At 41.9% G+C, this 26,157-nt stretch overlaps 1 protein-coding gene across 1 annotated transcript in view; it reads left to right on the forward strand.

The window, feature by feature from the left end:
- Positions 1-1,800: 1,800 nt before the first annotated feature.
- dner (delta/notch-like EGF repeat containing) overlaps positions 1,801-26,157 on the forward strand; it is a 73,343-nt gene continuing 48,986 nt past the window's right edge. The window contains exon 1 of the mRNA XM_063493965.1: positions 1,801-2,421. Within this exon, the coding sequence (XP_063350035.1) occupies positions 2,077-2,421 (345 nt within the window). The 5' untranslated portion in view covers positions 1,801-2,076. The remainder of the gene's footprint in view (positions 2,422-26,157) is intronic.

Here is a 26,157-nt window from a genome sequence, read left to right on the forward strand (position 1 = left end):
CAAGCAGAAGCCGCCACATGGCAGCCTCCAGGGAGTTTACCAAAAGGTACCTGAAGGACTCTCAGACCATTAGAAACAAAAACTCTTTAGCCTGAATGCCAAGTGTCAGGTCTGGAGGAAACCAGGCACCAATCATCACCTGACCATTACCATCCCTACAGTGTGGCGTGGTGGTGGCAGAGAAACTGAGAGACTAGACTGGGTCGAGGGAAGGATGAATGCAATATTATACAGAGACATCCTTGACGATAACTTGCTCCAGAGCGCTCTCGACCTCTGAACTGGGGCAAACTTTCATCTGCTAACAGCACACTGACTCTAAGCACGCAGCCAAAATAACAAAGAAGTGGTTTCAGGACCACTCTGTGAATGAGTGGCTCAGTCAGAGCCCAGACTTGAACATCTCAGTAGAGGTCTGAAAATGGCTGTGCACTGAAACTCTCCGTCCAACCCGATGGAGCTCGAGAGGTTCTACAAAAAAGAACGGGAGGGAGTAACTCCCCAAAAGTGGTTGTGCCAAGCTTGTAACGTCATACTTAAGGCTATAAATACTTATGTACCAGTTACGTTCCTTCATAATGTTAAAACGAACAGAGCGCTGTCATGAAACTTCTCGCTAATTTGCGTCCATCCTTTAGATTATTGCCATCTTGTGGTCGCAGTCAGCTATTGTCTCTGAAGACTGCAGTCTCTTATTTTAGTCTCATAAGAGACTGCATCTCCCCATGTCCTGTAAACCTTGACTGGACCTGAGCAAATTGAGAGGTATTGTAATTTAATTTAAAGTGAAACGAATGGTCTCAGTGAGACCCGCTGATGTCTGTCTTCAAAGAGATGGAAACAGCTGGACTTTAATCAAACCAGTGATGTCATTGAGGTGCTGTCCGTTTTTTATTTACAGTCTATGTCCTGACCCTAACTACAGCTCGCTCAGGTGCGGTCACGTGGGTAATCTTTTCGTTCTGTCCACAGCTGTCAGGTTGTCATACTTCCTGTAATCAATATATTGGCTTTGACATCGACTGCTACATGAACGTGATCAACTGTAATCGCCTACTGCAGGATTTTGAACAACAAAGAACTGCATCATATTAAAAACCATGTCTGCTCAAAGGAAAATCTACCCCAAAAGAGAACTGATGGCAACATTTTAAACACATTTCTTGGCATAATTCACTGATGCTCTTAAAGCTAAAAAGCAGGGGATTTGAATTCATTTCAAAACAGCTCTAAACATGTCTGTGCTGTTGTGATTTGGAAGGCCTAAATAACCCTTACTTTCAGTTTTATCTATGCACACTTTTTTGTTACAGAACTTTATGGATTAAGTTTTCGGAGCATGCCAGCCAAACTTGATCAGCATGATTTTGCAGTATTCAAGCCCAGAGTGCATTATCTCCCTTATGGTAATGCCGCCTGTTATCACTCGAAAGCAGCCAATCTTTTGGCAAAGCTGATGAGAGTTTTCTCACCAACCCCTCCTCCTCTGCTTTCCCTGTATAATGGCCTCCTCCCTGCCTCCTTGGAGGCCAAACTCCAAGAAGAGGATATGGATGATGAGACTCTAAATGAGGAAGGTGCAGTGCTCCTCTTCACTGTTTCTCTGCACAGTGAAGGCAAGCCAGGAGAGGGAGTGTGCATGAAGTTGGTGATGAGGAGGAGGAGGGGGTAGCGGAGGATGGTGTGTGTGTTTGTGTGTGTGAGAGAGAGAGTGTCGTCAGCAATCATCGTCACTGTGACTCGGAGGCAGAAAAAAGCAGAGAGCCCTCCCCTTCTCCTCTCGCATCCCTACCTTCTCTCCATCAGCCAGTCTCCTCTCAGTCATTCTACCCGCGCACAGCTGAGCCTCAGCATCCAACCAGCCTGCCTCCTCCTCCGCCCCTCTCTCGCTCTCTCCTCCTTTCACACACACACACACACACATTTCTCATACACCTCTCAGTTGCTGCTGAGCCCGGTCAACAGGAGCAGCAGCTCTGAGCAAAGACGCAAAAGAAACACACAACCTTTTCCCCCCCACACCCACCCCCCCAAAAAACAAAGAAAAGAAAAGAAAACCAGACTAAGAGGATCAGGATGAGGATGAGTGTGTTCAGTGTGCCGGCAGTTCCTTGCTGCTGTCCCACAAAGAACGCAGGGAGCTTCACGTCCCCCCTGCTTCTCACCGTCCTGCTCCTGATCAGCGGCAGCAACAGCAGCAGCATCGGGGCCGTCCCCTCTCCGTTCCAGCTGGCCCCGGACACCCCGGCACCGGCCGAGCCCACCCCGACCCAGGCGACACCTCGTCCGGACCCCTGCGAAGGCAGACCCTGCCTCAACGGGGGATTCTGCTTGGCCCTCCTCCCCTCGGCAGGCAGGCCAGAGGACATCTGGGAGTACGCGTGTACGTGTAACCAGGGCTTCACTGGACGCAACTGTGAGGTATTTAATTTTTTAACCTTTTTCTACCTGTGTTGTCACACGATGGACTGTGAGCAGTCCCTGTAAGCGATGCTTTTGCTGGAGAAGATTTCACATACTTAGTGAGCAGGAAGTGGAGGTCAAGGAGTAGCCGGTGCAAGTTTGGCAATTTTGTTGGTCATGTGGAGAAAACTGGCACCAGTTGTGCCACTTTCTGTAAAAGCACGGTGGGAAAATGTAGTTTAGTTTGGTTTAGTGTGCACTTATGTTATTATCACAGAGACCCATAATTGTTTTTGGTTGTGGGAACTTTCACTGCTATTTTAGGATCATAATCGAGGCTTCACCAAAGATGACGTCAATGACAAACCTGCATCATGTGTCCGTGTTATTTCTACGTGCGCCTTTACACTAGATTAGGCTGAGGGTATACTGCGTTGTAGTGCTCCCCGCCGTTTGCAGACGGTGATTTAATCAAAGCATGTGCTATCGCCGAGACATGGAGACGAGTGCTGCGTTGCTGTGGCAACAGGAGGGAAGAGCGGCAGCAGTGCGATGCAAGCGAAAACTATAAATGTGTGTATTTTTATCTGTACCATATATAAAGCGTATATAAGTAGTTTATTATATGTTCTGAAACATTATTTTGATGTTATTTATGTGAACTGCAAAGTTACAGTTAACATTGAATTTATCTGCTGCACACTAGTGAGCATGTTCACTGGGGTGTAAACTCAAGTATGGGTGAATTTATTAACACCAGGGATGCAGAGCCACACTGAATTCATTAACTACATCTGGATGGTGATGAATAAAAGAAGTGCTGTTTATTTTTTTTCACATATTCCTGAAGATGCTCACGTCTGTCTTTTAAACCAGCACAGAGCTTTTATCAAAGGTAAACTGAGAGCCCACTGGAGAAAGTGTCAGAATCAAGGTTTTGTTAACATGGCATATTTAAAGAGTTGTTTTACTCCACTGGAAGACAGTTTTGATGAGTGACAAGCTGTTCACTAGCAGACTTTAACAGAAGCAGATGGCAGCTCCTGCCTGAGCCCGATCTGCTGAAGGTTTCTTCCTGTTTAAAGGGAGTTTTTCCTTCCTACTGTCGCCAAATGCTTGCTCATAGTGTTTTTTTTTTTCTGTATTATTGTAGGGTCTTTACTTTACAATATAAAGTGTCTTGTGGTGACTGTTGTTATGTTTGGGGCTGTAAAAGTAAAACTGAATTAAATTAAAATGAACAGGACAGAAATTTTCCTCTATTTTCCTTTTCCTTGACGTTAACCTACACTTCAGCTCCACCTTTGTACTCCTGACTAAGCCCTCGTTCTTTTATTCAGTTTGGCACATTTCTGATTTTCGCAAAAATCGCGTCTGCTGCTGGATTACACGAGCTTCATTTCGAAGCTTAAAATGAGCGAACTGTAGCTGAGCATCTGCAGCATTAGGCTCAATAGGCAGCCAGGCTTCTGAGTCATGCTGGGGTGAAAGAGAGCATCCGCCAGCGGCAGAGAGGATAAATGAGTCTGCCGCAGCATCACGGAGGGGAAACGGCAAGGTGACTGGGTGAACCTCAGCAGAATCACCAACAGGTGGCAGCCATATCCTCCCCCCAGTGTTTGCACCTTTGCATACTGAGTGCTTCCTTACAAAGCATATGTATCCATGTATGTACGATAGAAGACGGGTGCTAGCAGGATCTAAATCATTTAGTGGAGTGTTTAGCAAGGGACACGATCACTGTCTCCTTGGCTGTCCTGGTTTTAACTCTCAGAATAGAAAGCATTTTTTATTTTTACCTCCGCAGCCTGCTTAACTGTTACTCTGGCCCACACGAACCGCAGACGCCGGTGTCATCACACCACGCGAGCTGAGGCTGGACATTACACCCACTGTGGGGTGACAATTTAATGCAAAGAGGAGAACGCACGACTGCCCGAGCACTCTGCACAGTGTTTTGTTGTGCTGCAACATAACAGGACAACAACATCCTCTTATGCGCCACAGCTCAGGCCCGGCACAAGACCCGAGCCGGGCCCAGTGGGGAATCATTGATTTTTGCGCTCCCCTCTTGCTTGTTTCTTCTCCATGGAAACTGGAGCAGCAGTCAATTGAGATTTAGTAAATGACCTGACTGGCTGAGCACGAAGCTGGTTTGCATCTCACGTCCTGTGCATGCGTCAAAACGCAGATGGTCGAGTGAGAGAGGGGGAGGAGAGGCTGAAGAAAAGAGACAGGGCAAAGCAGGAGGAGGACAAGTCATATGGTGGGAAGAGGTAGTGGCCTATGGTAGTGCTGTGCCACACTGCAAATTTTGGTATCGACCCAATACCGAATATACAGGGCCAATATTGCCAACACCAATGCAGAGACTGATGCTTTTAACTTTTAAAGGCAGCTTAAGTAGGGGACAGCGGTGTGTCATGATTTATGAGATGATGAATGATCATCAATCTGCCACATCTGAACATATTTTAATGACCAGTAGCACATCGACTACAAGTCGATGGTGCAGCATGGAGGAGGGGGCAGAGCAAAGTGTGCCTGCATGAGAAGAGCGGTGTTTGTCTACTTTCTGATGAACGGGTGCAACGCACTGAACTTAGGCGAGCGAAACACAGTAAAATATCGATCCCATCACGCTAGTATCGATCTGATATCTGTACCAGCATTGGTATCGATCCTATCGATATTTGGATCGATCCGCCTACTCCTACCTTAAGAAATGAGAATGAAGAAAGGAGAAACAGTGACAGAAAGCTATGAAAAGTCCACACTTTCCTCCTCTTTTAATCTAAATTCTACCTCCAGCCTGTGACGCTGCTCACAAAGCTGAATCTGTGAAACAAAACTTGCACAGTGTGCTTACTTTTAAGTCTTTGTTGTGCCTCGGGATATTTTGCGACATATTTTAAATTCTGCGGCTAATCCTGCTTTGTTACTTACCTCCCTGGCAGTGTGTTATATACTGCTCTAATCAAAGCAGACTAATGCAAATCACAGCAGTGGGCAACATGGGGAAAATAAACCCTCTACGTGTTTAACTCTCTGGGTTTAATATTTGCCTGTACCTTTTTTTTTCCTGGATAGCGGCCTGTAAGCTGTCCTGATGGAATTTACTGCCACTGGCCTTTCTGCGAGTTATTAGCCGCTCAGCCGCTCACTTATTCATTACTGAAGGGCCTGTTGTGCACCCTGATGGATTTGCTAGCTTGCTCTACAACACAGTAGGGCTGTTACAGCACCAAACAGCCATCCGTCATGAAGCAAATTCACGGAGTGCTTGCTGCATGGGTTACTAAGCCAGTCAGCTACTGCATATTAAAGCAGTGGATCATAGCAGAATTTGCAGACTAAACTACAGCCCTGGCATTATAAACACAGAATTCATTTTTATTTGCTGCTATTCAGAGAGGTGATATATGGCACATGAGTTATTAGCCTCTACAGCAGGCAGGTCTGCCCCAGCTTAATAAGCTCACATGAGCATGTCAGCGTTGCGAAGAACTAGCGGCGTTTCAAGTCTTTTGATGATGATCTTTTTAGATCTCAGCTGGAAGATTTGCCAATCATTATTCTCTCTCATTACCCACTCATGCTTTCTCTGTTGTGCTGTTACGTAAGCATAGTTGAAGTCTTCAGGCTTCTTGCACCTTGCTCCCTTTTCTAACATCTGTGGCTTTGTGGGCAGATCTAACCAGTGGAAGGTTAGCTTAGCTTAGCATGCAAGACTCGAAACATGAGTGAGAGCCTAAGCTGCACCTATTCTTTATGCTGGCTCACTACATCCATGTACCTTCTAATCTTGTCCATCCTGGTCAGTCCCAGTGAAAATCTTAACACCTTCAACTCTGCCTCCTGTCTGTATTCTATCTAGTTTCTACTACTCTCTCCAGAGCATACCTCCACCTCTCCAGGCTGTCTTCCACCTGCTCCCTACTGTCACTACAGATCATAATGTTGTCAGCAACCATACCTATAGTAGGATCTGCGGTCCTATAGATGTTTATGGGAAAACACCTTTCTGATATGATAACTAGAAATACTTTCTTGCTGAGTTTATGGGCTCAGTCACTCATTTTGGTTCAGTTAAATATATGATCCAGGTTGTATATTTGAGAAAGGAGCTATACTTATTGGCTCATGACTTGTGATCGACCAATGAGCCCGCAGTTTCTCTTCTCACAAAGATGAATAGGCTGGAAATGCTCATCTCGAGCCCTCACATGTCAGTAGGTGACGTCATGCTGGCTACAGCTGAGTCTGTGTCTGTCATTAGGTCAAGAACTTTTCCTGAATGTTCGAAAACCAGCGTATGAACATAACAAGTAACAATTTTACTAATGTGATTGTTTCTGTGCTAGAATACATATCACAAGTCAAATAAAGCACTTCTCTGCTGCTCTGCTCCGTGTGTCATAAAGGAACAGACACATGGAGCAGAGCTGACACCTGCACAGTGGGGAAGAGGAAGACAGGTAAGTAAAGGCAAAGTTTCCGAACTTGACAACTCATTTTGTTACTGTCAGTGCAATAAAAATACAATAATCAGCTGTCACTCTGACGAACGATGTGAAATAACCCGTTGGTATATCATTCAGGTCATATGCACATATGCAGTTATACTACTCTGTTTTGCATTTATAGTTTGTATAGTTGATAGTGAACTGTGGTCACATTCCTTGTTTTTGTGCACAAACTTGGCCAAATAAAGATGATTCTGATCCACACAGTGGGGGTGCAGGCAAAATAAATACATTTCCATATTCATAGAAGGAAAAATATCACCTAAATATATGTAGAATCAGAAACTTTTCTAATGCGCAAACAGATTATTTTCAGATATTACCTCTAGAGAGAACATAAGAAAACAAAAATCAAAAGAAGAAAGCACAAAAACAGTCCAAAGAAGTAACTAAACTGTACAAACAATACTTTTATAGTATAAATAAAAGTATTCAAAGCTAATAAGAACGATTTGTTGTTAATTCTGTTTTGTTCTACAAATTATTCTCCTGGAGTAAGTCTTTCTTCATTCACCCTAATGTAATTTTCCCTCACAGTCTTTTTGAAAGCTCTGGTTGATGGTTGAACAGTGTTAGACTTGAGTGTTTGTGGTTGGTAGGAAAGGGAGAACCATCCCTATCACATTTTTATAGACGGTATAAGAAGACAATTGAATTGTGCAGCACCAACACATAATAATAATGTAAAAAGGCGAGGTTAACCCACTACGTAATAAAACCCACGCTGCTGAAAGTGGAAAGCATTTACAGGACCTGGAAATGTAGCTTGTTTTCCCCCCAATACAGGAATCACACACCACTTAACATTACTTACAATATTATTTGTATCTCCTTTCCGTAAAATACCTGACATTACACACTATTTAAAATTTACATACACACTTAGTCGCTTAGCCAATTTACTTAGCCGCTACAGAAAAATTCCTCACAGTATAATTTGTGCCTCTTTTCCCATAAAGTACCTGAATTTAAGCACCACTTAAACTGTACTTATGAACTATTTAAAATTACTTACAGTATAATTTGTGTCTCCTTTTTGTTTTGTGTTTTTTTTTCTACATTTTTCTAAGATCCAGAAGCAGGCTGAAGACGTTTATTAGACTTTAAAACACAAACGCAGCGAGAGTCACCAGCAATTTTTTCAAAAAGTTTCGAGCAGGAAGCAAAATTAATGTTCTAATGACAGACAGTGTATTTTCTTTTCCAGCTGCATGTGCCAACTCTTCAATGAAAAGATCGTTCTCCTGACAGGACTCTGCGAAAGTAAACAAAACCAAGTCCTGAAGCTCTTTTTAATTGGAAGAGAGGGGAGTCTGTGCGTGGGTGTGTGGCGGTCAGCTCTTGTCTCCCAGGACCATTCACTCTGCTGCTACAGATACAGCCTGAGCTACATCCAATTAAGCGGAGCTCAGAGCTCATCACCAGCCTTTGGTCTCTTTGATATCCCTGGCTTGTTAGTCAGCGGGAAGACAGCAAGCATAAAGAATACATTTCTATTTATATATGCTGTATACTGTGCATCAGTAGGTTTGCTTATCCTCTTTATTTTGTAAAGAACGTGGTTGTCAGTGAATCGTTGTTTGTTTAGAAGATTTTCCATATGGCAAAGCTGGTGATTCTGAATCATACAAGACTGCAAACTAACATTCCTGTGCATCACATCACAGTCTCTACGAACTGCCCTGACTGATGATCATAACTGGGACTGAAATCGTCAAAAAAAAAACCTACTTTAGTGTTAGCTGACTGCAGATTCTAATTGCTTGAATAAATAAGATTTCTTGGCGGGTAATATCAGCGAATTTCTAACTGGATATTACACCACGTACCACTTAAATGCAGGTTCAGACCAGGCACAAGGATCAGCAGAACAAGATGCAAGGCTTTAATCTTTGCTTTACCGACCAGTCGTTATGTGAAGATCTCAGGTCAAGTCGAATTTCCCATTAAGGGAGTCCATGGTTACTTTTAAAACTTTTTCTGTTTTATGTCCAGCTTCTTTGCCTCACTCTAATTATGAATAAAGACAAATTTTAAGGATGATTAAATAGTTTTTCTTTCTTTCATTGGAAGAGAGATTCTTCTCATATTCTCAAAAGGTGTTGAATAAATGGATGTTGAAGTTGCTGCTAAAAACCTTCACTCGCAAAAACTAGAAGCTTCAGTGCTCATTACACCTTAGTGAAGGCTAAACTTGAATAAAGCAGCGGGCAGTGCAATGGAAATGTGTCAAAATCTTTTTGTGGCAAAGACAAAAATAGGTTCTGATTCTAGTAAGCGGATAAACTGTTAGCAAAGAGAAACATGGCTGCTTGTTTAATTAGGTAGAGATGAATGAAGGGATGCTAGCAGGCTGCTTATGCCCCCACTGATACCTTTGATTTGGTATCTACCCTTCAGCAAAAAGAGCCTTCTTTGAGCTATTATCACTGAGGTGTTGGTGGTGTTCATGTAGATGTCCCGAGGCATACATGTGCCGCCTTTGAACAGGAAGGCTTGAGGCCAAAGACTCTGGTCATTTCCATATCACACATCACCTGCTCTTTTGATCTGGGGAAAGTGTACGAGGAGACGCTGGTGTGAGGATTAGTGAAGCCTAATACAAATGCGGTGGATATGAGCTGCTCAAAAGCAAGTGCACATGCTGCCCTGATTTCAATCACATTGGTTGTTTCGAATGTGTTTTTTTAGACAGACTGAAAGTAGTAGTGTTGTTCTAGGTGGTGACTTCAATCTCCTGAGTCAAAAAGTCCGCTGCTGATTGAACCATCTCTACAGCTGCTGCACTGGATGATCTGTAGACAGATATCTGTATGTCTGTTGTTTGGTCGGTGCTCAGAATGCACACAGTCTCAGAACTGTTGCCTATCCTCTGGTGTCGGTTTTATCAGCTATTTTAAAACATAACCTCAATCTACTCACGCTGTAAACAATGAATGGTGGACTGAGCAGAAGGTCTTGTACAGATATTAGATTACTGTCTGGATATTCATTATCTACACTCGAAGCCCCAAAATACTGGCAGCTGTATCCAGAGGTTGAGTCAAAAAAAACAAAAACAAACAATAACCAGTGAGTTTCCAGGTTGTTTGAAGTATTGCAGTTAAAATTTGCACAAAGATTCACAGTGCCCTGAAGATTGATCCTACAGGCTCCATTGACCCTCTGACTTTTCCTTTAATGCCACCATCAGGTTCAGTTACATGGTTCAGAGTGAAATATCTCCTCTATTGGATAAAATCACTTTAGCATTTTATCAAATTTAAATGTGCAGGCCTGTAAGGTTTTGGGTCATCATGATTAAATACCTCTACGATAGGTTTACTAGCATGGTAACACGTTAATTTAAAGGGGCGATGCACATTGCTGGACAGTCAAGGTTCTGGTTGCCTAGGTAACCCTCGAATGTATTTGCCACTTTGTCATATTGTGACTGTAACCTGGTAGTTTAATAATGAATGACGACCAAAAGTTTTTTATTATAGTCAAACCAACCAGTTATCATTCCTCATGAGTGATCAACCAAGACCCCCAATCACAACCCACTCAGAGGCACAGCAGAGTGGAGTCTTAACTAGGCAGAAATCACTGTCATAAAGTACGGACTGCAGGCTCAAATGGAGACTTTTGAGACCAATTTCTTAAACAGAAAATAAACTTTTAATGAGGTAATCTGAAAAGTGGCAAAAAATAAAACAACAGAACAAGCACATGAAGGAGGGCAACAGCGACAAAGGATGACTCAACAAAGAATAGATGAAAACTAAGGGTTTAAATAGATAAAGGAAGATAATCAAGGAGAGCGGAAACGCCGGGTTAACAGGACTCAGCTGAAACTAATTAAGACAATGACAAGAGAAGTAAAACTGACAACAAAGCACGAGAGACAGAGGACCAAATGGGGAATCATGCAGCAGAGACAAAGTCTTGATGGCAAGATCTAAGAAGAGACCAGGGAGGCCAGGCTAAACTAAAACAGAAGAATTAAAAAATATAATATTCCAATATTCTTGTTTACCTTTTGTGCTCTCTGTCTTTGCTCTCTTCTCTTTCCCCTCACCCCCTTATCGGTTGTGGCGGTTGGCTGCTGTTACCTGAATCTGGCTCTTTTGGAAGTTTCTTAAAGTTTCACCCAATGCCTGCCCATAGGGGTTAGTGTGATTATTGGGGTATCTATATATAATATTGTGGGGTCTTTACCTTCAAATAAAAAGTGGCTTAAATGTGACAGTTTATGTGAATTCCACTATATATAAAAGTGAAACTAGCAAATTAGCAAAGAATGAAAAATCTAAGTACAGACTCTAGAGATTAAACAGAAACTAGAAACCATAAACCCAACCTTAAAAATCCTTGGTATAATTACATTAAAGAAAAAACCCAGCTATAAACCTAGAAATCTCCCCCCCAAAACTCAAAACAACCCAACAGAAAATGACATTCCCGTAGAGTCTTTTAAATTAAAAGAGATCCAGAGCATCAGGCATTGAGTAGGGCCAATTTTTATTCTCCTGTTTTTTAAAATGGTTACCGAGGTCCAGACCTCAGTGACCTCTTAGCTGGTTATGGCCAGCAGCCACATGTCAATCAATAGTATCCTTCACTCTCACTGGTAGTCACTTTAACTACTTGCCCTGAAGTTAACTCCACATCCCGAGCGGTTATTTCTCCGATCATCGCTTGAAGTTATCGAATGTCACTGACTTTTAGTGATCTCTGGTTGCCATGTTGCTGTTAGGTGCTTCTTGTGTGGATGCTAAACAGGGTAAATATCATAAGCAATGTGATTAGAAACAACATTAAACAAATAGCACTGTCATTGACTACATATCAATATACTGATGTTAGCATTTAGCTCAATTAAACCACCACTAAGCAGTAGAGAAATCTTACATACCCCCCTAAAAATTTTGAAAGTTTTAGAAAATATGTTTTTCATAATTCAATTGGTGGTTACAGAACAGCGCAGAATTCATTATTAAAGCAAGTCATCCACTGCACTGGTCAGCTAACAACGAGCAAAATATAATACCGCTATTCAACCTCAATCATTTCTTTTCCTTTCTTGTTCTTTTTCATACAACCCTGGCCACTCGAGTATCTGCAGCCGCCCCCCTGGCACGCTCATCGTGAATGGGACTTTTGTGTCTGTGTCATTTGCTCTTTAATTCTTCTTTTGCCTGGCAGCAAAACTTCCACCTCCTGTCCTGGACAGAAAAGTCATTACAATTCTCCCTGTGGTTTCGTGTTTTTTTTTTTTTTCTATTGCGTTTCGTCTGCCCTCTTTTCTATTTATATATTTAATGGAGCAGCAGCCAGTTTCATCGCTAGTCACTGTATAATATAAAAATGGCTGTGCAGCTCTTACTCAGCACTAATTCCCCCCGATTATAACCCTCACTGTGACACCATCATTTTACTGTTGCTTGTAATGATTAGTCTTGTTGTTGCTCCTGTCAACATAATCAGTGTCTGTATCAGGGGTGTGGAAGGTTTGAGTATGTGTTTCATGAGAGTGGCGTTTTTAATTTGCAAGCTACTAGCTACTCCAGCTTTAAAGTGTATAAATGATTTCTGCTGTATTTTTTTCCTTCTTGATTTTGGATGATGTAAGCAGGAGGGGTTTTCCTTATATGGCCGTCTCAGAAACACACAGAGCCCAGTACAGCGCCCCCACCCACCAAGAAGAAAGTACAAGACAGGAGAGCTCTGTATGAAGTCTTTCTAGCAGCAAAGAAAACCTCTAGCAGCTAAATACATGCAGACAAAGCCATAACTTTACTTTGAGTGGTCACTAGGACATACAAACTCCATATACAGAATCACCAGTCTGTAGCCCATCTCTCTCTCTTGTCCTCTCTATGGATGGAAGATGCAAAAAAAGTTAAAACAAATGATAGCCATGCTAACCAGCATCGTTCTGCATTACTTTGATATTTGAAAAACAACCAACAGATTTCTGTGACAGACTCAGATTTTCAGCATTGCGCACAGAGATTTCTCCAGATTTTTAGACCTTTTTGATGATATTATGCTTTATAGACAGGGATGCACATAAGTGGTCCACAGGTGCGCATTCACTGTCAAAATAAAATACGCGCACCAGATAAGAAGTTGCAACGCGTGTTTGCGTACATAAGATTTTCTGGAGGAGGACAGACATTTGTTTAGAACTCTTAAAGATGTCGAAGAAGCAAGCTCCTTTAAGCAATTACTTTGGTGTTCCTCCACCTCCAAAGAAATGCCAGAAGGAGTCCGAACCGCAAAAGAAGCGCGTATTCTCGGAAAAGTGGTTGCAGGAGGTGAGCTGGCTTCAAACAAATGATGAACGCACAGAGACGTGGTGCAGAATATGCCGTGAAAATCCCACTCTAGCGGACAAAAACAGTGCCTTTTATATGTATGCAAATGCACGTTGGAACTTCTTATCTGGTGCGCGTCTTTTATTTTGACAGCGAATGCGCACCTGCGGACCACTTATGTGCACCCCTGTCTATAGATGAATAGACAGGGGTGCACATAACGAACATTATGTTGAAATTGGTCCACAATTTGTATGAACAGCCATTTGCAGGTTGGTGAAGCTCTGTCAGTCTTTACTTCTGATAAGCTCTGCCTCTCTGAATGCTATTTTTGTAGTCAATCATGTTACTGACCTGTTGCCAAAAAACCTAATGAGCTTCAAAATTTTCCTCCGGCTGCTTCTTTTTAGTATCACTTGCTTTTCCAGTTTTCTGCTGCCCCCGTCCCAACTGTTCTTAGATGTGTTACTGCCACTGTTCATTCAATCCAGACATCAACACAGACCCAGTATTAAAAATGTATCTTTTTTTAATCTAACTTGTTGCTATTTGTTCATAAATTTGCTGGGTTGGACTCTATTTATAGCTTATAAATGAAACTGACTGCTGGCCTGTTTACTTCTGCAGCAGCTGCCTGTGACGTCTTTGTTATTTTCCTTTTCACGCTTACTGTTTTTCAGTCTCACTTTGGCCACATTTTAATGATAGTGTTAATAACCACATGTAAACAGTTAACGCTTACAGTGAAAATATAGGAGCAAGATGCATTTGAAAACTGCTTGTCCTCCATGGTTTAGGGTAGTTTATAGGTTTGGGCTTGCAGAGACATGTCCTGAGTTCTGATCCATACAAATGCCTTCGAAGAGAGACCGGCAGCAGAGCGCGCGCGCGCGAATCATCCTCTGCTCTGTTGCCCTCTATCTTCCAAAACATGGTGACTCAGTGACAGATGCAGAACTGACTCCTGCCAACTCTTTCTCAAACACAACTTGTCAGTCAGGTTTATATGACAATATGTTATTTAATGAGGCCAGCTGGGAGACACGCCACCACGCTGTGGCAAGTGTCTGTGTACTGGTGTGTGTTATGAACGTCTTCTCTCAGCTGCAGACAATAAATGCCAGCCTAATCCAAAAAAAATCCCTTCAGGACCAGTCGAGCACCTCCGACAGAGAGACGAGCGAGGCGCAGTCACCAGCCTGAGGCGTTAGACACAGAGATTAGCTCGTATTAACAGCTGGGCCCGTCTTTCAGTTGATAGGAGAGGCGCTGTGGAAAATTTGGCTGTCTGTTGGGGATTGTGGTAGAAATGTATTCATCAGGAAGTACACAGATAACAATAAAGAAGTTCCACTTGTTTTTGTAGTGGAAGGGAGAGCTCTGACTCGAGCACATGCATCCAAATCAGTGTTCAAACAGACTGAAATCATTGTAACCAACTGATAATAGTATTATAGTAATAATAGTATCATATTATTGTTATTACTACTACTACTACTAATAAAAATAATGTATGTGATTCTAAATTGGCTGTAGGTGTAAATGTGAGCATGAATGTTGTATTGGTTGGACTGTGTCAAAAGTCTAAGTCACTCATTTTAGTTTAAGCCACTTTTAACAGTAGGTCACATGACTGTTTCTAAATTACCTAGAAAATGCTTTCTGGTTGTTATTACTATAGTTATACCATTAGAGTTGGATGTCTCGAGACCACTTTTACGTGGTCTTGGTCTTGTCTTGGTCTCGGATCCCTCGGTCTTGTCTTGGTCTCGTTGTCTCAGAGCGACATAGTGGTCGGGAGATTTGGAGTCAACAGTATCCATGACACACAACGTAACGTTCGATAATGTGTCATGCGCAAAAGCATCAGCTCTAAGAGCCGTGCTTAGAGAGTGCTTTGTAGTGAATCAGAAGAGTCGACTCCCATTGAGCGAGAGCCGGCTCCTCACTTAATTTCCTTTCGCTGCTCAGCTCTCACACAGTGGCTCAGCTATGCTCCAATCCCTTCATATTGTGGCCAATCACATGCGAGGATATAGGATAATATCATTGTGTGAAAAACAGAGAGGGTGATGGACACGACAGTCAAGTGGAGCGTGCGTCTGTGAGTGAGACAGTAGACAGCAGTGAGGAGGGCTGTGCGAGTGCATCGCAAAAACACATAAATATGCCTGACACCCGTAAACGAAGCAGCATCTGGCTGCAGTTTAAAGACTTTTTTGTCTCAGTCTCGATCTTGGTCTCGTCTCGACATTGTCTTGGTCTTGACTCGGTCTGTCTTGGTCTTGGTATTGTCTTGGTCTTGGTTTAGGCGGTCTTGACTACAAGTCTATATACCATACATCTTAGGACTAAGCTGTTATTTATGCTCTAATTTACAGTTTTGATATTTCATAAATAAATATGTAATCAATTTAGGATTCTTGTTCAGTAAAAGTGATAAAGAAACTTTTTGTCTTTAAAATTCCCCCAAAGATTCCAGGGCTGTTAATCTTGGAGGTGTTTCACATATTATTATATAAAACCTGTGAAACATAGCAGAAACATCATAACAGAGTTACTGTGTTCAGCTACTTTGTGCAATCTCTTTGACAGAAGTGTTGATTATTTTAACAGTTACTGTGAAAGCTATAATTTATGACGCTGTTAATTTTCTATTTCCGACTTTGACCAGCACCTCTGATTCTAACCTCGACTCTGCAAAACCTCAACCTAACAGATCCAATGTGCCTAAATCAGGGATGCTATACTTATTTCACATTGTGGGCCACATACTGACGACTTTGATAGCAAGTGAGCCCGAACCAGTGAAACTACATGAAAAATGTGCAGAATTACAGAAAAAAGCTAGTTTATTGCCCAGAATGGGCTATAATTATAAAATATTAAAATATATCTTTTTTAGGACTTTTCTGTAGACTTAATTACTTTTTGTGTAAAATGGGTTGCAAATGGTGGTGCACGCCTTCATATTTGGTGAACTCCTTTCATATTTTCAAAAGCCATCCAGAGGGCCGGATTGGAGTCATTGCCTGGCCGATTCTGGACCCCAGGCCTTATGTTTGAGAACAATAGGACAATAGCAACAAGGAGATGGAACTGTGCGATACACAATGGACAGACTTGTCACGGGGGATAGTTTTCTTATATTTTCTCCTCTTCCATCACTTTTCACTGAAAACTCTTTCATACGTTTAATTTTACTTTGTTAGGGCCCGAGCACTAGTGTGCAAGGGAGCCTAAACAAGCTCAAAAACTCATGAAATTTTGCACACGTGTCAGGTCTGGTGGCAATTTATGGATTTTAATGCTTTCACACATGGACAGGGCAGAATGGCTCTAGAGCGCCACCCTATGCGTTGTTAAATGAATTCCTACAAACACATTGCTTGAGGTACATGAATGAAAAATGTACTGATGTAATGAGCTACATCATTACATCAAAATGAACAGAAAAGTGCAAAATGAACAAAAAAGTCTTGGGGTCCATAGACCCAAACCCAAAAGGAAGTCTGCTATTTTGAATTGAAGGTGACATTTTGGTGCCGATTTAACCATTTCCAGGTGTTGGTTTTATTGGATCAAATTCATATTTGGTAAGTCTCAACTACACACCTGGGCCATATTAAATCGCTGAGCTTTTGAGTTTACGTCATAGGGCGTGGCCGTGGCGCCACTGCGAATTTCAATCATTCGACATGTAATCTCAATTTGCACCGTTGGCTATAATCCTCATTGATCTAGATGAGATTTTAACTGGTGGTTCCACACATGATATGCATCAGTGTGACATTACATCAGATGGTAATCTCTATCGCCACCTGCCGGGCGTAGGTGTTGGGCGTGGCTCAATGCACTGGGATGCGAGGGCCCTCTCAACGCTGCTTGCAGCTATAATTTAATTTGTGATTGTTGCTGTTTAATCAGTGCTTACACAAACACAAAAAAGATATTTCACCTTCAATAAACATGAAGCCATAATTTTGAGTAAAGTGCAACTAAAATCTATCAATTTTTTTAATCAAATAATTAATCATTAAGAAAAATCTGCCTTGTAAAAAATGAATGTATACCAGCAGAGTACATTTCATTTGACCAGATTTCATTAAATGTAACATTTTAGATTAAAATGTTACATTTTTACATAATTTATTTTGCATAAATTGGTAAAAATCATGGTTTTGTATTGTGTTCCTCTTCCTGTACCAAGAAACAATATGGTTTACAGAGCCTGAGTGTTTTTTCAGTTTCTGACTAAATAAATTGAGTGTTTATTTGAAGCCTCATATCGAGTGTTGGGTAACCAGTGAGCTGTAGGGGGTGGAGGAGGAGGGTGTTGGTGGACGAAGCTCTCTGCCGGGAGGAATTGATCCAGTCTGGAGCTTCGTCTCCTGCTGATTCATCCGCCTCTAACATCTGCTCCGCTCACATCAAACGTCACTGATCAGCAGTCAATCGCTGTTCATCAGCGGGGTGCTTACGCACACCTATCAGGCTGGCCTTTTGTGTGTATGCTTGCAACATTTCATGAAATAGTGAAACAAGCAGAACAACTTGTTACTTGTTTGTTTTCAACAGTTATTGAACCCAAAAGAAGCACGTGTATCCTCACGTAGTTTTTAAATGCACAATCCATCGTAAAGTAAATAAGATGAGACTCCTGTGACAGTTTAAAGACGTTCAGCTGCAAACATTTCCGCTGTGACATTAAACGGTCTTTAACCTGCCAGCTTCCCCCGTGTGATGAGATCCTGTGTGACGTCTGAATGCACCCATGTGAGAATACGGTGCAGATGATTATCCGCTAAACATCACAGAGAGCACATGGGCCTTGTGTTGTGCCTCTTGCCTACCAGCATCATAAAACTGAATACTGCAATGACAACACGTCTGGAGCAGATGAATCCCTGGTGTCTGCTACATGTGAGAACTTCAAGAAATGTCCTGAACTGATTCTCCCAACATTATTCAGTTACTTCTTATGAAAAAATGACTTCACATTCCTGTCTGGCACTCTCAGCATTTTGTATTTTTGATTACTTATGAGATATTGTTAAGTTTTGGGGTTATTATTAGTTCGTCTTAGTTGAAGTTTAGTCTAGTTTATGTTATCGTCCATCGTCTCTTTGTTTATGAGTCTTTTGCTGTTTATCACGTGTTATCTCCTTGCCTATGTAGGCTACCCTTGTGTCTCTCTCCTCTGTGTCCCTCCTCCTCTCTCGCTCACTCCCTCTGTCTCTCGTGTCCCAGTTCATGTCTCAACATGTTTCCTGTTTTATATTGAAAGTCTTGTTTCCATGTTCAGTGTGTTTACTTTTGCTTTCCCTGTGGTGACGTGTTAATTCTGTGTATTTAAATCCTCTGTCTCCCTCTGTTCAGTGTCAGGTCATCTGTTTGTATTGCTTCAGTCTCGTCTCATGTTTTTTCATGTTTCTGTTCAGGTTTCTGTTTTCTCTGCCTCAAGTCTTGTTTTTTGTCTTGTTCCTAGTTTAGTTTCTAGTTTAGTTTTATCCCAGTTCACCTTGCCTTTGTTTTGTGTTTTTTTTCTTCTTTTCCCCCTATCAGCCAAATAAATGGCTCGCTTTTTGTTATACCTTAGTTTTCTCTTTCCCGTGTTTGCTTTTGAGTCCGCTCCGCAAACAGACCGGCCATCCCGGCCGTGATAGCTTGCCTATGATCCCGTTTGTCAATTCCACGTGCACTCCTGCAATCAACTGATTTTACTTTGTGTGCTGGAGGAGGAAAACGGTGGCACAGTCTACAGCGTTGTTCTGGACACTACTTTTACTTTTATTGCACATAAGAGGACAATGGTAAAGTAGAAACTGCAACCAAGTCAGAAACAACTGCATTTTGCTGCTAACACAACTTCTGGTCTTTTCAAACACTTGCACAGAAAGCATGCTAAGGCTAAGCTAACTAAATAGCATGCTAATACTAAGCTAGCCAAGAGCCCAGGATGTTGTCAAAGCCGTGTAAGTGCTGACCCCAACCCAGCAGCCAGACCCTAAAGTCAACAGTTAAAAACTCATGAGCTGTGTCCTGCATTTCTGCCTCTTCATGTTTCTAAAGCAGAGTCACTGTGGTGACCACTTTAAAGTGTCTTTGGGCTGGTTATCATCTAAGAGATACGAGATAAGAGATACTAAGAGAAGGATCATACTTAGTATAGTGACTTACATCGATGTGTGGTCCTGTAGCCTAAAGGTTTATATATTTTATGGATCAACGCAAAAGTAACGTAACGAGTAGTATTATAAATTGCTTTTTTCTAAGTAACTTACTGCATTACTTTTAAGAAAAATTGCGGGGTAATAATTACTTTTTTGAGTAAGGACTTAATTCTTAATGACGGTGGCTGCTCTCAAAGCAGAGCCAATGAGAACCCAATGATATCAATAATGGAATCAGAATTGCTAAATCTTTTTTTTTTTTTAACTTCTAAGTATATCAGCTGCACAAACAGAGCAAACAACACTGTGGCATGGACTTGTACTAGTTAAAAAAACACTATATGTAACAGTAGATTTTTTTCTTTGAGGAACAATGCCACTCTCTTCCTATGTTTTTTTAAAATATTTAACTCTGTTCTTATTTGTACAAACTGAACAGTCGGGCTTTCTCACTTTCTTTGTAACGTCAGCCAAAGCCGGCTGAAGACCAAACTCCCCTGAATCATATTTGGTACTGTCACTTCAGATCATCCTCCCTGTCATCCTCCTCTCTCCCCCTGTCATGATTCAAGCGTGCTTTGTAGGTGTGTGTTCAGATGGTCCGGAGCTGCTCCAACAGAATCTCATTACCGTGGCTTCTAAAAGCGTTTGACAAAGCCAGTGGGAGGAGAGCGCTGATACATGTCCGGTGTTGCCTCCTACTACGAGGCCCAGATTCATTTTCGGTGGCCTTGTTCCTCTCCGAGGGTTTCTATGGCAACAGAGCAATGAGGGGGAGCCAAAAAGATCAACAGGTGGAGAGGACGTAACATCGTGCAGAAAATGTCAGAGCCGGCGCTCGGTCTTTGTTATTCATGAAAGGGGGAACGTAACAAATGATTTGTGCCACACTAAGAGAGCACAGAGCAATCTGCACAATGCACGGATGCTTCCTCTTGTGCTCTTCTGTAACATCCAATTTCCTACAGAAGCATTTCCTGCGCGCAACAGCTTCCCTGCAGTTACACCGACTTCCTGAGAGGCAGGTGAAAGGAGCGCTGATCATTTACGTCTCATATTTTCATGACAATGAGAGCAGGATGTTCCACTTCCAGTGTTTCAGGGACTAATTCCCAGTGGCAGCAAGACCAGCTCTAGACCCATTTTTAGCTTCACGCGAAACCACAAGGGATTTGGGCTATTTTAACATCTGCTACATACCTATTTAAAAACAATAAGATGTGACCTCAAAAATCATTTGCTCATCTTTCAAAAGCTTGCAAGACATCTTGTGCCTTTTGATTTAGCTCCAGAATCTGCTTTGCTTTCATGCCACCACCCGCTTAATCATGTCAGCGGTAGACGTCACCTTTCTTTTTCTTCTCTTTTTTCACAGAGTGGGTATCTTGTTCTGCAAGGAGCCCTCTGTGTATGTAGGTCACAGTGAACAGCGAGCTCGTAGATCACCACACAGAACGGCATCCATCTCAAACAGCTGCGGCCTGAAAAAAGGCAGAGACAAAGAGTTTTACGTCGATAGCTAGATTATCGCTCACCCTTTTGACTCCAGGCGCAATCTACTACATCCAAACCAGTTTAGACTAATTTGCTGTAAAGTGTTATAAGTAACGTTCCCACTCAGTGGGAGCGTCACAGCGGGTAGTAATTTTTTTTCTTTTTACGCAGACGGTAGTGATGAAACAGCGTGTCATACAGATATGCAACTTAAAAAGCCAGAAGGTGGGCTTCTGTTCAAATCCAACAGTTTTCCATGTTGTGCAGCAGAGTCCGTATCTGATTTGGTGAAACTTGCAGAGATAGAAAACAGGGAGTATCAGCTTCTAATCCACTGCTGTTATTGGTAAAATACTGGTGATGTACACACATGTCCATCTGCTGTCAGACCACAGCTGCCCGCAGCTTTGACAGCTTGTCGTTTTTCATACTGAGCAAACACATCGGTGGGTGAACCATCAGCCTAAATGCAGTTTTGTCTCATAATAAAACTTGCCAACAGCATGCATAGATTTGGCTTTATGCCATTCTTACTTGGAGAACAAGACATTTATGTCAGCTGACGTTACAAGTTTTGTCTTCCTCCATCAGATAATGTAGCATGTCGATCAAAAGCCCGCATGATTCACAAGGGCCGCAAATTACAGGACATGATTGTGCAAGATCTTTGTGAGGGCTGGAGGGGCAGCACGACCGGCTTTGATGTCTGAGCTGCGGAGCTGCTGTCAGATACAGAAGTGTAAACAAGTGCCAGAATACTAAATGTAACTGGAAGTGTGTCTGTTGTTGTTTTTGATGAACGTTGGAAGGAATGAAAATGATGGGCCCAGTGCCATAAAGCAAACATTATGCATAATGTCTTAAAGTGTAATGAACCGGGTGACGCGTAGCCGCTCTGCCGCGTCTATCAGTGTGTTCAATCAAAGAGCTAAGCTTGAAAAATTAACAAGAAATGACGCAACACGTGCAATCACTGTGATCAGTCACACTGAACATAGATAATGTACTTTGCAAACTGCCATCTTTCTTCCGTCGCACCACAGTGTGAGCTACGCTCTGAGCCGCTGCGATTATTTGACTGATTTTTACAAATGAAACTTGATTCACCGCTCAGTTAATTCAGCGAAAGACATGAAAAGACGCAAGCTTCTGCCAGGCCAATCGGTCTAATGTTAGACGCTGCGACTCAGGAGGTAGAATGGGCTGTCTGCTGCTGAGTGTGTGCAGAAAAGTGCTGTGTGTTTATTATAAAAAGGACTTCATGACTGTGGACATAAATGAGTTAACGTGGGTGTAAAGTATTGCTAAAAAAGTACTATATAAATGCAGTCCTTTTATAAACCATGTGATGCATATTACGGAGTAAAAGTCAGGATATCACATAAATATGCACACTTGTTTCATTCTGTTATAATTATAGTTGTAGTAACAGAGTAACTGCTTTTCCAGCATGATCACACAACGTACTAAAAATCTGTTTTTAATTAGTAGATATGGAAATTGAACTATTACTTTTCTATTCTTTGTTAGATGTGTGCTTTTATTTTGCTTAGAGTCTACTATAAATCTTAATGTCCCAGTAGGCTTCTTAGGAACTACTTTATGGATGACTGCACAGCTTCAAAAACCCTGCATCTTCTGACATTCTGACACTGGATTAAGCTGCCTCTGACGCCAAGCATGCGACAAGCAAGAGGTCCGCCTGAGATATTTTCCCCGAGTCAAAAAAACTGAACTCTGTAAAATGAGGTCCAGAAACCCTATTCAAATGGATGAATCTTCATCCATCCATTCATCTTCTTCGCTTATCTAATTCAGGGAGGAAAGATACACCCTGGTCAGGCTACCAGTGTAGCAGGGCTAACACAGAAAGACAGACAACCATTCACATTCACACCAACGGCCAATTAAGAATCACCGACCTCATTGACCTCACAAGAAGCGCCGAGAGTGCAAACATCCACCAAAGTAGCTCTCTGTGTGGGCGCTATTCACTTTAAGGCAATCGTATTGTATTTTGTATTTTAAGAAGTTTGCAGTGCAGTAAAAACAAGTGCATTTGAATATAGTTGACATATTAACGCATTCATTGTAATGTTTAGTAAATTCATTTAAATGTTTACTGATAAATATCAAGTGAATAAATTTTTTGATCAAAGGTGAAAATTTTGCATTTATTCAGACTTTATGTATTGTTATAAAGGAGGGGTCAAAGGTCACATGCAACCTGGAACAATTGACGGAAAAATGTGTGGACTTTATACCAGTTTTTAAATTGTGTTGATAGGCCACGTAAAACCAGAGTTATGATAAAAATATATGCAGTGTTTGGTTTTCTTCCTGAATACTATCGTTGTTTATATTTACTGCGGGGAGAAACGGTAAAAATGGTGTTTTATAAGGAAAACGCTCGAAAGCGCTCTCCGCCTGTGAGCAAAAACAAAACCAAAAAACCCCCCCACCCTTTCCTATTGGTGGAAAAATGTACCATGTCGACCAATCAAAAAATGATGTGGCAACATGGTATTTAGTTGTTTAGGAAGGGGGAAGTTTTAGGAGTGACGGCGGTGTTTTGAGATGTGAGAGATTTGCGATGTTTAGTGCAAATCTTGTGTAGTTAGTGTGTAGTGTAGTCAATTGTTTTCTTGTGTGTGTCAGAACAATGAGGCGACTGCTGAATGTTACAGGTGTTACAGGAGTGATACATCTCCTGTTGTCTCATAGTGGACAGAAATTATTTTTTGGAGTGGCACAAATGATTTGTGTGGCATCAAATTTGATGCAGAACACCTGATTGTTCTGTAAATAGTTTGAAATGTTTATTTAAAAAACCACCTTGGCTGCATTTTAAGGTAAACAGCTGCAAAAAACTTTGTTGTTTGCATAACTCAGTTACTTTTTTGAAGAAGTAACTATATAATTAATTGCCCAACATTGGTCATTATATACTGTATTTGGCAGACAGAGTTACAGGACTCTTTCCCAGACCACAGACTCATACTCATAATACAAGTCAGAGCTTTATAAAAAATAAAAAAAAAGTTTTGTTTTCAAAATTGGAGTTCAAGTTATTTTTACTTCCAATAGTGTTAACATACTACACAGGTCATGAGCAAGATTTTTTTTTTTTAATTTTCATTGTAAGTGGGCTAAAGCAGTTAATTAAAAGTAGTCTAACATAAATGTAAATGCTGTAATTTGATTATCTTAATAAACCATGTAACTTGGATGGATTCGATGCTGGCGTGACCACAGTGCACACATCTGCTGTTGCTCACAGTGGTCCAAGGGACCGCTCAGGGAGTTTGTGTGTTCGCTCAGACACATGAAAAATTAGAGGGAACATTGCACAGTACTTTGTATATTTTGACAATACACAGCACATATAGTTCCTAAGTTATAAGGTTTTTGTCCATTTCTGACCACTAAATAGGTAAATTGATCCTGACAAGGTTCTATCAGAATTTCTTCAAAATGATCTGAGCTATCATGTTTACAGACAGAATGACACATATGCATTCAAACACCGCTGAATACATAACGTCTTTGGTGGAGACCAAAGACTGATCAAAACTAAGCAGTCTTAATGCAAGGACTGCATGGTAGCATCAGGTGGAGTGCATAATAAGTTTGGAAAAGGCGGATGTGGTAAAAGGGCCGGCGTCGGATCAGACATTGGGAGGAGCGTCACAACCGCCTATTCTTTAACCTTTCTGAAAAAGATAACTCAACGTTCAGGCCAAGGCTCAGACTTCTGCCTCCTTTCTCACTCTTCTTTCTTATTTGAACAAACACTGCGAACGCTTTCTCGGAGACAGTGTCAGATTAAATGATTATCACGTCTCAGCTCTCTCTCACTCTCAGCGATGCTCGGCTTTTCTCTCTCTGCCGACATCCTCCCCCTGCGCTCGATTTAGTTCTGTTTGAGCATGACCCAACCCCGTGTCCTCGATCCTCGGTCGCTGCTAGGTTTACATGAACACACAGCTGCATGTGCTTCCAGATGCCTAAAATAAAAATCACTGCAAGACTGATTTAGCTTTCGCTTTTAGACGAAATCTCCAAATGAAAACATTTTTATTCTGTCTTTCACAGAGGAACTATTTCTAGATTGTCTGCTCTGGTTGTGGCTTAAAACAGTGCCGTCTCAACACTGACACGGGGCTCATATTAAAGTCTCAGCTTATCCACTACAATTGTTGCGTTGCGAAGTGTCCTCACCAGAGAACTTATCTACCAAGCAGACAGATTGTCGCTGTAATGTGAAAAAGCTGCATATGGGAGACGTAACACCAAACAACAAAACGCCGTCAGTGCATCTGCAGCAAGAGATGTTTCGGATCATTGCACAATGAGCCCGAGAGCTCCTGATCCATTTTAGTTCCTGTCTGGTAGCATAAGAAGACAGACAACTGTGTCCTCAAGGAGAAACGTCTGAATCCCCTGCAGCCCCAGCTCTACTTGGATAGGTATAAATAGAGCCATGCAGCACCTCCTCTCTTAAATCATTCTCTTTCCACTTAGTATTCTCCTTACTCCTCTCCTCCTCCTCCTCTTCTCGGTCTCATTTTCTTGCATCAATCCCTCTCTATCACTCTGTCTGTTTTGGCATTTGGGAAAGTTGAGTGGTAATTGTCTTTTGAGGGATGATGTCGGGCAATCATGGCAGGTTATTTAATGTCATTTGCATAGGGAGCCTGGTGGAGTAAAGTAAGCGTCGTCCTGCTGTGGGCTGCTTTTTGAGTGACACATTTCACAGAGGGGGGAAAAAAAACTCCAGAAAAGTATGACAAGCAAAGATGTGTAGAGATAGAAGAGAGACAAAGTGTGACGGAAATGGAAATTTATGGGCGTTAATGGCAGTTTCACCTCATTAGCATTTCCTCCTTCTCATCTTTCCTCTGCATTTACATCTAGTTATGCATCAAGGCGAGATTGAAATTTATCAAGGTGCTCGGCCATGTTTGTGTAGGCCTCATAGATTCAGATTTTGAAAGAAGGATTGCTCTTTGAAGCCACGGCGGCCAGGAAGTGATGGGGGAAGTTTGACGGAGAGGGGAGGGATGGAAGGCGCTTTGATGTGCAGAAATAGACAACATTAAAAAGCCCGCTCACTAAAACACAACGTGGGCAGTGTCCTGCGTCTCCGGACGGTGCATCAGCTTAGGTAAGTATAAAGTGCAGATAGTTGCACGTGGTTTTTATGGCAGATATGATTTTAGAAACTGTGAGCCTATTGTGCGAGGACTGCACAATCCA

Source organism: Pelmatolapia mariae, linkage group LG14 (assembly GCF_036321145.2).
Source record: "Pelmatolapia mariae isolate MD_Pm_ZW linkage group LG14, Pm_UMD_F_2, whole genome shotgun sequence".
Lineage (NCBI taxonomy): Eukaryota > Metazoa > Chordata > Actinopteri > Cichliformes > Cichlidae > Pelmatolapia > Pelmatolapia mariae.